We start from the raw sequence: 12,852 nt of genomic DNA, 5'->3' as shown, positions 1-12,852 counted from the left end.
AAGCATGCATGACATACAGCGGTATACAAAAGACTGGACACCCCAGGTCAAATGTTTTGTTGATTTTTTAAGTGAAAGTAAGGACACATCCCCTACAGTGAACACACTTCTGCACATTTTAATGCAATGTTACTGCTTATTTGCTGAATTTAACATATTGGGGAAAACAGAACATAAAATGTGGCCTATAGCACATTTTATACTTTATGCTAGATTTTTTCCAATATATTCAGGTCAGCACATAAATTGTGTACTAAAATTAGCACATTTAATGCCATATTTAAGTGTGTTCTTTGTACAGGATGTGTCAACTTATTTTCACTTAGAAAATCAACAAAACATGCAATTTGACAGGATGTTCAAGCTTTTGCATACAATTGTGTGTTGTAGCTCAGTAGCCCTCTTCACAGCTTTGTACTGCAGAGTATTGTATTGTAATGTACTGCATTGTGACTAGAATGTTAGCTTGTCGCCAGGCTAACATATTAGTTTATAGCTAGAGTGTTAGATTGGGATACTATAAAACATAATGTACTTTTATAATGTTGAATGCACTAATAAACTGAAAATGCAAATGTTGTATTATAAGCTCATTTTTCTGGCACTCATTTATTTTTGCTGTATAGAAAATTTTATCAAATCGAAACATCACTCTATCATACTGAACTCAATCTAGAATTTTGCCCACCTGTCTGATGTTTGCCTGTCTGTGAACACTTAAGGTGAGGATGGGAGGGAAACGTCACTAACTTTTTCTTTTCTTTCTTTTTTCCCTTTTCTTTCTTTCTGGGAGTGGCTCGGGGGGCGTGGGGGGGGGTCTGTTTTTTGGCAGAGCACACAGCAGCATCACTGCTTATGGTATATCACACTGTACACAAGTAGCATTTGTCCCTGAAGAAGAGGACGGTGGTGCAGATTTAGAACTTGTAGCCCTTTACCAGCTGGCCGTGCATATTTTTTGTTGGGCAGACTTTTATGATGGACTTTAGCATACATGACTTTAAAAAGTTAACCCGACTCATCATATTGTTCTTGTTTTCCCGAAATCTTCCATCAAAACATAATGACTCTGTCAGCTCTGAGATATCTTCTGGGTTTTGTCACTGTGCACCAGCAGGCAGGGAAAAATAACATCAAACATTAATATCATGTTTCACCTCCACATCCCACCAGCTCCACTGATCACCCAGCTAACACTCTCAGCTAGCTAAGACTCTCTTTGACTACATGTTCCACTTGGAAATACATCACATTACGGAAGGAAAATGCATTACTCTTTCCATTTCACCTTAACTTTAAACGCTGTGAGAAACTGTTTGGATTCACTTTTGTCCTTATATGTTATTTCCCATCCTGAAGTATGTCATTTCCAAATTATATGTTATTTTCCATCTTCAAAACCATGACATAAAAGTTTCTTAAAGGTCCCCTAAAGCTGCCTAGAGGACTTTTAAGCACTGTGTTACATTAGTGCTAATCCTCCATTCCGGTAAAAGGCTTTTGTCACTCCAATTATTACAGTGACTAAGTAGAGCAACTATGCAAAAAGAACACAACTCACAATCAGCTCTGCACTAAAGCACAGACTTCAAAAAGACAATTACACGTTTGTTCATTCATTCAAAACATGTTAATTAGGGGTTGGACTCAGGAGTTCATATTAACATTTAAAAAATGAACAGAACAAAGACAACAAAGTTCCCAGAATATCCCCTCCTCTGTTTCTCTCCCGACACATACACACGCACGCTCTCGCACACTTGTCTGTGTTCCCGTAACCATCCTTTAATTCCAGTTCAGTCAGCCCATAGAGGAGCACTGAACCACACGCTGATGACCTCAGCGCTGCGCTCTGATTGGACAAACTCACTGGCTGCCAGTGCCCAAGTCCCAGGCACATAAAAAAAGACCCTCTGTTTCTCTGTCCCTTGCTTTTTCTCCCCCTCTCTGGCCGTGTCTCTCTATCTCTCTATCTCTCTCCCACTGTGTAGACACATTAGCGCTGGTTTCACTCGTTTATGAAAACAGTGGAGCTTGAAGTTCCCTTCCGCGTCCTCTGATCGGAAGTGATCAAACACGCTGCTTTAGAACAGAACAGTTCAGTGTGTGTGTGTGTGTGTGTGTGTGTGTGTGTACAGTTGCAGCATGTGTGTTCTTCCCAATGATGTAATCACCTTTCACCTACCACATCTCCTTCTGATCACATTCCTCCTTCCCTCCTCACAGATCAAACGAGTCAACGCGAGCTCCGTCAAAGCAGAACAGATATCACACGCACACAAAAGCAAACACAATATAAGGATTGGGTGCTCAAAAGAGTCTGTTTTGAACTTCCCCGAGAAGAAAAAAAGAGAAAATCAAAGCAAATGACAAACCTGTATGTTAAAAGAGTTTCATAACTCCAGTGCTGCCTTGCTTGCCATCACAGAAAAAGGATATGAGAGAGAAAAAAACACGAAAAATAAAACAAAGAGAGGAAGGAAGAAGAGCATTAAAGTTAGTTAAGATTCACTGGAAGTTGTCCAACTGTGAAAAATGTTTCTATATAATACCTAAAAAGGTTCTATGACTTGTCTTATGATGTCCTTTAAAGGGTTCATTTCACAGAAAATTGAATGTTCCTCTTTTTCAATAAAAGAGTTTTAATGTTGAATGTAAACTGTTAAAGTTTCAAAACAAAGCATTCATAGCGTCCATATATGGAAATTGGGCCTGTTTTGAATTCGACATATTTGTGATGTCACAGCAACCAACACATATTCGCCTATTCAGCCTACAGCAGTTTGACACCATACAACCACGGTGAAGTGATGAGTGTTTCAGGCCAAACTGCTCTTTCAGTGAGCCACAATACAGGCTAGCCAATCAGAACAGATGACATTTACATATAACAGTTGTTAAACTCAATCACTTGGAAAATGGTTATATATAAATGAAGGATGATGTTTTCGGTACACAGAGCACAGATCATATCATCTCTGTCGTAACAAAACCCAGTATCTCAAAAACTGTAACTTTGCAGGAAAAGGAAAAAACATCTCTAACTTACAATAGAAGTTAATGTAACAAGAGTTTTTTTCCTGAGTAATGTTAGACCATTTCTAATGGTCTGTTCATCTTGAAATTTTAACACATGGAGTCTTCAAAATATGCTTAAAAAAAGTTTAAAAATGAAAAAAAAACCCAAAAAAAACAAAATTGGAGATACAAGGTTTTCTAGTGACAGTAATGATATGAAGATCTGAGCTAATACAAGAAAGATATGGGCCCTTTATCGAACTGTCTACAACAGGTTGTCCATCATGGACATGAACAATAACACCAATAATAATAGGGCTGATAACTGGCTATTATGACTGACTGTCATTTCCTTGTCGAGCCAACTGTATAATCAGAATGGCCCACATACGAAGACCAACTTTCTGAACTTGCACAAAACCATTTAATCAATCAAGCGATTCCTTAAGTTGTCGTAGCTCTATGTAAAAACACTGCCTTTACTAAAGAACCTGGAAGAACCTCCTTCTTTCAACAGTGCTTAGTGCTTCATAAGCAGATTCCTGTATTGTTTGTCACACTGACTGTACCTTCGCCTTTCTAGCTGAAACAAAAAGGGAAAGAGGGGGAGCGGGGGAGAGGTGAAAGTTTTCATCCTCAAGTCATTTGCTTAAAAAAGGAGGTGATGAATGAGCGTTAGCGAAACAAAACATCCTCCTCATGTTAGACAAGAGCCTCTTGCTAATCCGCATACAGGGGTCAACCCCCCCCAGGCACGAAAGAGAAAGAGAGAGCGATGAATGAAAAGAACGAGGTGTCCTGGCCTCCATTAGCCGAAAAAGGACTGTTAATAATAGTATTAACAGTGACTCAACATAAGACAAGAGTCTGAATGAAGGGGATGGGAATGCAAATAAAATAAGAGCTTTAGTCACTGCGCATGAGAGGGGGTCACAGCGGGTCAGCTTTCCTTCTGAACAACACAGGAAGCTAATGTGTGAGTCAACACTGATATCAAGTAGCTCCTCTTTGTGGATAAGGTTTAACCAGTCGCTGTCTTACTGTGCACATATACATACACACACACACACACACACGCACACGCACACACACACACACACAGCTACAGACACATATGATGAGAATTGAAAACTGGCCTCAGGCTGTGAAATACAGACTCCTGGTGTGAAATCTAAAGCCGGGGTTGTCTGTTTTGTTTTAACTGCTTCAGGTCAGTGTGTGCATCTACATGTGGGTGTGTATGTGTGCGTGTAGTACCTATCTGCGTATTCCCACAGTACAGGGGAGAACGCCCTGTAGCAGATTCCAAATGCCTGTTCTGTTTTTACACACTGCTGGTAGTCCATGAATAAGTTAGGAAAATAAATACACAAATTTGACAGAGCAGTGTCCACTGTTCGCAGAGATTTAGCACAAAAGAGAAGTGGACACTTAAAAACAAAAGCTGCTTTGAATACAGTTCATCCAATCGGTTCTAAATGAATCAAATGTAGAACATCAACACAATCACTACCAGAAGTAAGTTAAAGAAGAATTCCTCTTCTGTATAATTCAGTCGCCGATGTTGATGTAAACGAAGTCATTCAGTGTGGATTCATTTGATGTGAAGTGGTTCCTTATAGAGAAAATTACAGACTCAGATTCCTTTACAGTGGTGGTGATAGGAACCAGAGTTTCTATTATATTTGCAAGTATAGTCATTTATTTGCTCTCCAAAGAAGCCAGTCTTCAGTTACGAAGTTAACGGTAAAATAACACAAACAAAAGTTTTCTTTTGGTATTATTTTTCCTACAACGCCCTGCATGTACTCCTCTAGTATTTTTTTATGGACTTGGAAACATAACCTCAAAATTCTTGTAAAACAATGTCTCAGGCATCAGGCCATGACTTCATAACCATTTGGTGTAATAACTTCCTCTGAGGGAGCTCTGAGGCATTAAACACTTCAGACATCTGGTTCCCATCACCACCACTGTGAACGATTCTGACTTGTAAGTGTCTCTAGACATTTCACATCAAACCACTCGGAATGACCTTATTTACATATAATGACTGAATCATGCAGAAATAATAAAGACAAAATTGATGTGTTGACATGTTAAATTCCATTTATGTCACAAAAAATATACACATTTAAATCATACCAATTCAAAGCTATTTTTTTCTGTGTTTAATGCCTCTGAAGGTTTTCTCAGAGGAACTTATGACACCAAATGGTTATGAATACATGACTTGATGCCTGAGACATTGTTGGTCCGCCATTGGATTTTTAAATACATTCAGGTGGAGAGGCACATGTGGGGCTTTGTAAGGCAAAATAGCCCTCAATAGCCCTTTTTGGATTTTGTACTATTTTACCAGTATTATAATTCCATATAAATACTCAGAAGACACATGTTAAGGAGCCATTTTCGAGAGCAAATAAAATGGCTATATTTGCAAATATATTGGCACCCCTTGTTCACATCACTACCACTGTGAACAATTCTGAGCCATTCAGTTTCTCTACAGTGAAAAACACATTTGAGTCATGCAAATTCCAAGCAGCTTCTTTTTTCAGCCTTCCCTCTCCTCCCTCACGGGTCAATCTTTAACCTGAAGTTACTTTCGGTATGAGTCTGATGTAAATGAGGAAGAGGGGGTGGTTTACAGCTTATTGTTTCCAGTGAAACAGTGTTCATTGTGAATGGATGTGATAGAAGGCATCACAGGTCACATCTAACTGCTGAATCCACATATCCGTGTGTGTCCACACTGCTGAAGTCAGCTTCTCTGGATCTCTAGACTGTGATTAGCCCTAACTGGCCATATGGATAAGAGGGGGAACTAGATTCATGCTATTGATCTACTGCATGGATATGGGCTGCTCTAATCAATGCCATCGACTACAGGATGTTTCATCCGTGTGTGAAAACCCAGCGGCACTTTTCAAACCGCAAATATTTCACACTATTCACAATAAACAGACGTTGATTCTAAACAAGGACCACCGCTACGGCTACTCTCGCCCATAAACACCCCTCTGTTAAACACAAACCCCTCACTTCAACCATCCCCCCTCCCTGCTTTTCACACAAACACACACACAAAAAAACAAGCCCCTTCCCCCACACGCACTATTTTCCCACCGGCAGCTAGTGGAGACGCAGCTTGAAAGACAGACTCCTGCAATATTCGTCCTTAATAAATCAACACACACAGGTATTGAACAATACATTCAGACTAGAGCAAATAAAGGTTAATAATGGTTATTCTGCAGTATGTATAATAAAAAATTAAGCAAGCAAAGCCACAATACGGGCAAAATCTCCCTCCTCTGAAAATATAATGTCTTTTTTTAGGTCAAAAGAGAGAGCAGGCTGGAAAAACACACTCCTCATGAGCGTATAATAGCTCGGGGCTGATATATTAGCTTGTGGCTAGCACATTATTTGAAAATATTGTAATGCTGAATGCTGTAAAACACTTAAAATGGAAACATTAACATTTCAGGCAGATTTTCAGGCACTCATTAGTTTTGTTGTTTTGAAAAATGCATCACATCAAGGCACCATCGTATCATACTGAACCAAATTATGATTTTGTTTCTGTTTCACTCTTAAAAAAGACGGTTCTTTGTTCTTTAGTAAAGAAAATGGTTTTATATAGAACCATGAACACTCAAAAAACCTTCACGTTATTAAAGGGTTAAGGTTAGAAAGAGTTCTTTAGATTGATGGAGAATGTGTTGTATGTGGTTCGACATACAACCTTTTTGAAAAGGGTTCTATATAGCACTAAAATGGGTCACAATGTCAAGCGTGCAACCATCTGCAGCACATTTTACATCAATGTGAAGAATGCTTTCACAATCAAAGAACACTTTAATCATGCAAAGGGTTCTTTGGATGTTCATGGTTCTATACAGAACCATTTTCTTTACTGTAGAACCCTTACAGAACTATCTTTTTTAAGAACAGAATACCAATCATTTTGAATGGGCAATATATTTTATCATACTGCGTTTAACTACATCATTTCTGAGCTTGTAGTGGTTATCTTCAATACCTAAAGAATACAAATGCATGCTTCTTTACACAGAGAGAATAATTAATCCTGTGTTTTGGAACATGTGAAATGTCATACTCAGAGGTTTTAATAGTATTTTTTAATATGAGGCACTGCCGGTGCATCCTGTCTTATCAAACCTCAGAAACACTGAATATCGTGAAGCATTTTATGTATAATGAAAACGTCTCTAAGTACCAGGATAGTCTGTTTATGCCAAATCTCCCACTTCTGGGCATAATGCACTGTACTGTATGCAATAGATTGCAGTTATCAGAGTGATGAGTGAACCTGTGTAACACTGTATACGAAATCATTTATACAAAAGTGTATAATCATGAATCTGTATATATGAATCCTGCTTACACCTTACATTAACACTCAGTCACCATGATCCAGTCCAATGAATCATCCTATCAGTGTAATTCCTCATGCCTTGTTTACATATTTAAATCAGACTTATATGGCATCGGTGCGGTGTAGGCTTGCCTATACAGGCTATGCTGTTTATGCATCCGAAGTGTGTTTTAATGTATTAGTGTTCTGTACGGTGCTCATGAGGCAACAGTGATCAGGGGACCATTTCAAACACAGCCTATGTGTAAACATTACAAATGACATCCTTCCTTACCTTTGAGCAGAGCCTGTCCCTCGGTGATGACATCACTGACGATGACGCTGTACTCTTGCTGGGTGAAGGCTGGCTGGCACACCATGGCCCCGCTGCCCTGCACCACCACCACCTGCCAAACAGCCAAAGCACACTGCTTCATCACTGCCATTAACTAGCATTAATAAACAGTAACACATGGCAAGGCCAACATCTCACGAGCCCCTCTGTACACAAAGGTCAGATGATTCATCAATGGACACACTGACTGAAGCTCATCACTGTAGATGATGAAAACAATGTAACGTGCTTGTCTCACTGAGTGAAACAGCAGGATTAGCCCGTATCATAGAAAAGGCCCTCATCAGTTCTGATCATGGCCACTTTTAGACCACTGAGGGTACATTTCAGTGTGTAGTGACACTGGACAGTGATCAACTGATCTGGAAAAAAATAGTAATAATAACCTTCTCTCCTCTACCTGAATTATTCAGTGTGTCTCATGAGTGTTGTGTTCCCTGAAGGCCTGCCGTTCTCCTCTCTCATCAACCCCCCCCTCCCTGCCTCCTTCTTCTTCCCCCCCTGTGGCACTGAAGCATCTGTTGTTTTGGAGTGGGTGTAATTAGACTGATGAGGTCAGAAGGGCGAGACATTAGGCAAGCCGAGCTGACCGTCGAACACACGGTCTGGCTTTAAAGACCAGGTCTGGAGAAGTGCTTAATGCACACACACATGTCTGTTTTTGTACCATGTGAGTTCATACCCCTCCCATATGGATAATATTTATATATTTATATATAGCACTGTACCAGTCAGAGAGCACCCTTTTCTTTACTTAATTCCCAGTCAAACCAGCCTTTATGCACAAGTTTATGAATTTTAAGTGTTAAAAAAGCACATATTTAACAGAAAAGGACACAAAAGCCTCCAACACTTAATACAATTTCAAATCTATCAATGTTTAATTTGTCTTCTGTTTACTTTTTAGCACCTTACTGGCACTTTAGCTCTTCTATCCTATCATAAAACTAAAGGGTTTCAGCTATGAACTGCTAAATCCAATCTTGGAATAAATTGGATCATGAGAAGCATAAAATGCAACTAACTTCTGAACTTTGGAGTCACATTTCTTTGAAAAAAAATGAAAGCCTCTCCCCAAGAATGAAAGCTGTAACAAAGACAAAGAGTGGACGCACTAAATACTGAAACACTGATATTATATTTAGTTGTTGATGTACTTTGAATTAGGGTCTGTTACATTTACTAAATGAAACACTTTTCATTAAAAAAAAGCTTTTTTTTGAAAAACAATAGGTGGTCCTGACAGCAAATGACACCATTGGTTTATGACTGGTTTTGCTTCATAGTTGGGCCATTTTTGTCCAAAAACAGTACAAAACTAAATAAAGATACAATACGTCCCCTCAAGTTCTATATCCAAGCTCCACTCTTACTCAGGTACCCATAAAGGCTGAATCCGATCAAAACAGGCAAACCTCCCCTCCTCCCCAGACTGTTACATACCAGCATAACCTACTAAAGCTGTACTGTAAGATCTAGCTCAGATGCAGCGTGACACACACCCTCTGTCCCCTGGTGTGGGCAAACGGGTAGATTTGGCTTTTGCGAGGTGAATTAAAAGATCAAAGGCGGCCAGTATTGGGTTCCTGATGTCCGCTGTGAACTGGCCTCTTTGTTTTTGGAGCGAGATCAGAGGCAGAGAGGAGACGACTGGCCTTGTTTGTTAATGAGACGGCCGATTCACCAAACATGTTAATTACTTGTTACCTCAAAGGGTGCTTGAGTGACCTGTTAACTCTCTCTCTCTTACACACAACCACCTGATAGACCCCACTTGCTTTGATTTCCACAGACATGATCATTAAAAGCACAAGCCTGGTCGTTACCGCAGGTGGTCATACATTGATTGTGTTCTGTTTTTTTTGTTTTCCTGTGATGTTGCCAACTTGTCGTGCCCCATAATATCAGACAGAGGGAAGCGGCTGTAAGTGCACGAGAGAGTTCTGAATGGACGCACTGGTTAGAAATCTGCTCTTAAACTGTAATGTCAGCAGTTGCTCAGCAGCGCGCTGTCACTGTATATCAAATATCCGTGCAGATGGAGGGAACGGGCTGAGATGGAGCCTCATGCGCTCACTCCTGCTGACACCAGAGTTTAGAGAGGAGGAAACAGGATGGAAGAGGAACTGAATGAAACTCGGAGCAGAGCAGGACATCAGAACACGTCCCGCAGCCTTTAATCGTGTTTCTAAACACTAGATCTGTGTGTGGAAGCGACAAGAGGAGTCCTGACCCCCAGTGAGAGAGCATCATGGGTAAACAACCCCCAACCTCATCATCATCAGAGGGGTTTAAACAAGCATAGGGCAGAGCGTAGAGCTGTTACACACTAGGCATGCACTGATATAGAAATGTAATATCATGATAATTACTGAACATTTTATCACAGTTTACAATATCAGAACACTTTACTTCATACATGTTGTGCTTTGAATGCCATTCTGATAGCAATAATGTGTTGGTGGTTATACAAATTTACAGGGGATTTTTGTCTTCAGGAAAAAAACTGCCCTAATGGCTCTCTGTAAAATGACACAGAAGCATCTATTTTATGGCAGTCCTAATGGGCATCATGCCTTTGGATTTCCCTAGATTTTTTTTTTCTTTTCAAGCCAAGATTAGCCTTGGCGCTCTAGACCGCACACTGGGTATGAAAAGACAGCACTGCAACCTTTACTGTGAGCTGTGAATAAACGTAAAACAGCTGTACAAATATCAAATAAAGCTGGGATCACAATGACAGAGTCATGGGACCATGTGAAACCAGAGCTGTTGTGCGTATATAAAAATCGCAGGTCAAACTGCAGCTTGTGATTAATGTGCAATGATGATATTATGAAGTGCCCACGATAACAGTATTGTGTGTGATATGACGGTATACTCTAGCACTGAATATCAGAACAGGCAGTGTTATTGGGACATTTTCACTGACTGTAGACAAACACAGCTTTGCTACACCTATATATTCGATACTGACGGAACAAACCTTGTATCACCAAAAAAGGAAGGAAGAAACATACTTTCCTTCTAATGTAAGTCAATGGAACCAGACATGTTTCCAAGTAATTTAGGGCCATTTCTTTTGGTCCATTCATTATGAAAGGACAACAGGCATTTTCTAATTATATGAAAACTGAAAAATAACAAAAAACAAACATGAGGTTTTGTTCTTACAGCAGCAATATATATATATATATATATTTTGTTTTTTCTTTTACTTTGCTGAACCTACACACTTAATACATATATTTAAATTCAACATACTATTCAAACCCCAAAAAGCCGAAGCACTGCTTTCATGCCAAATTAAATTCTGAGGTTCTCCTCTGACTGACTTGGCCATTTAAACACTCAAGTCCCCGCAGAGACGACACGGTCTGCAGTACTGCACGCACTTTCCTACACAGTTACGAGTGTCCATCTCTGTCCATCCCAAACTGGTTCTCCGTGTCTATCTCTGCTGGAACATGAGGCCAAACGGAGCGGCCACAGTACCGTGTAGACTTTGTGCTCCCTCACGATCCTGACTGTGTCACCAATCCAGAGAGCAATGGAGCTCAAAGCCAGCGGCACGCCTCGTTTCTCTGAGCACCCATTCAGCTCAGGGACATTTTCGCATTAGGCTTATGCACACAGGCCCCCGCTGTTTTTCTAATATTTCACCTTTCGGGCTTCTGCTCGGTCCCTACTGGGCGCCCTGTATTTTTTATTTCTTTATTTTCTGCGGGACGGACCCTCGCACCCATCCTGCGTCCACTCCGCTCGGCTCTTCATTAACTGCTGTACTGTTTCACGGCTCTGCGTTGTGAACACCCCGCTGGGGCAACTTTCGCGTCTGAACGCCAAAAGCAGAGGTCTGAAAATCCGCATCCATCGCTAACTGCCATCCCCCATCCCCCAACCCCCCTCAGCACGGGACGGTCAAAGCTCTGCACCCCGCCAGCACGGACATTTAACAACAACCTAGTCCAAAAAAAAAGCGTAAACTACGTAATTTTACCACAGTCCCTAGACGGAAAACACACATGAGCACTGCTACTAAGTTAACGCGCCGCATGTTTAAGCCAAATACATGGCTTTAAATCCCATGTGAGGAAACCGCTACTGAGGCACGGCGAGCCAGCATCGCCCTGTTTCAGGACCCTCACCACTCACACCACGGCAGGCTAAGCTAGGAGCTCTCCAACACATATAAACACAGCACTGATGCTAATTCCGAGCACACTGTAAACGGTGTACATTCAAACAGCGGAGCTGCAGCCGCTTCGTACTCGAACGTTCCGTTCCACCTTAAATGGCGCAGCACTTACATTCGCACAGTACAGGCGCCAGCATGTAACTGCTGCACCATTTAAGGTGGACCGGAACGTTCGAATAACTTCAGCCTCGTCACTCAAACATGCATTTGCATCGTCGCTAAGCACCGCACAGGGAGCCGCGATGCACAGTCCAATCGCAAACCGCTTTCTTTACCTGCAAAGCGGCGAGGAGCGCCAGCAGCATCGCACCTCCTCTCCGGTCCATGGTTTAAATTCCGCCTCCGCGAACGAGCTGCTCGGTAAAAAAAAGATTGGTTATAGCGTTCCTTGAGGCTGCATGCAGCGACTCCGCGCTCTCTCTCTCTCCTTCTCGCTGGCTCGCTGCTCGTGGTCTGCTGCTGGCGCCGCCGCTGCCGCTCGTTCACCTCAACTGAGAGAAGCAGCGCCGCCTCACTGTCTCCCTCTGGCGGAGGCGAGTGGAGGTGCCACAGCGCTTCTCTCCACTCAGCGGGTCTCCGCGTCCGCGAGCCCTCTCCGGAAGTCGGTGTGAGGAGGAGTGACAGACGGCGCCTCCCTCAGCGCAACAAAAGGAAAATCTTCTTTCTTCAACCCCACCCAGCCCCCCTTCTCCACCTCCTCCTCCTCCTCCTTTTAATGCTTCCTAATCGTCTGGGAGATTTGCAGGCTCTGAAGTAGTAAAGCGCCTCCAACATGCAGGGGCACTTCCAACGGCGTGAACGTGAAAGCCAACGTACAATGAGGCAAAGCAGTGAGGATAACACCTCTGCAGAGCGCAGGGCAGAGCAGGTTTACGCCAGCTTCCTTCTGTGACTGTT

General features: G+C 41.7%; 1 protein-coding gene across 2 annotated transcripts in view; it reads right to left on the bottom strand.

Moving 5' to 3' along the window:
• cdh2 (cadherin 2, type 1, N-cadherin (neuronal)) overlaps window positions 1–12,430 on the bottom strand; it is a 57,379-nt gene extending 44,949 nt beyond the window's left edge. The window contains exons 1-2 of one of the 2 annotated variants that reach the window (XM_036581637.1): window positions 12,231–12,430; window positions 7,698–7,806 (exon numbers count right to left, since the gene is read on the bottom strand). In XM_036581637.1, coding sequence (XP_036437530.1) covers window positions 7,698–7,806; window positions 12,231–12,281 — 160 coding nt within the window. In that variant the 5' untranslated portion in view covers window positions 12,282–12,430. Of the gene's footprint in view, window positions 1–7,697; window positions 7,810–12,230 lie in introns of both variants that reach the window. The other variant, XM_036581636.1, reaches the window with a different exon arrangement.
• Between the last annotated feature and the right edge of the window lie 422 nt (window positions 12,431–12,852).

The sequence above is a fragment of the Colossoma macropomum genome, unplaced genomic scaffold (genome assembly GCF_904425465.1).
Source record: "Colossoma macropomum unplaced genomic scaffold, Colossoma_macropomum, whole genome shotgun sequence".
In the NCBI taxonomy this organism is placed as follows: domain Eukaryota; kingdom Metazoa; phylum Chordata; class Actinopteri; order Characiformes; family Serrasalmidae; genus Colossoma; species Colossoma macropomum.
Note: the sequence above shows the minus strand (reverse complement) of the source record. Positions and strands in the feature narration are given on the sequence as shown.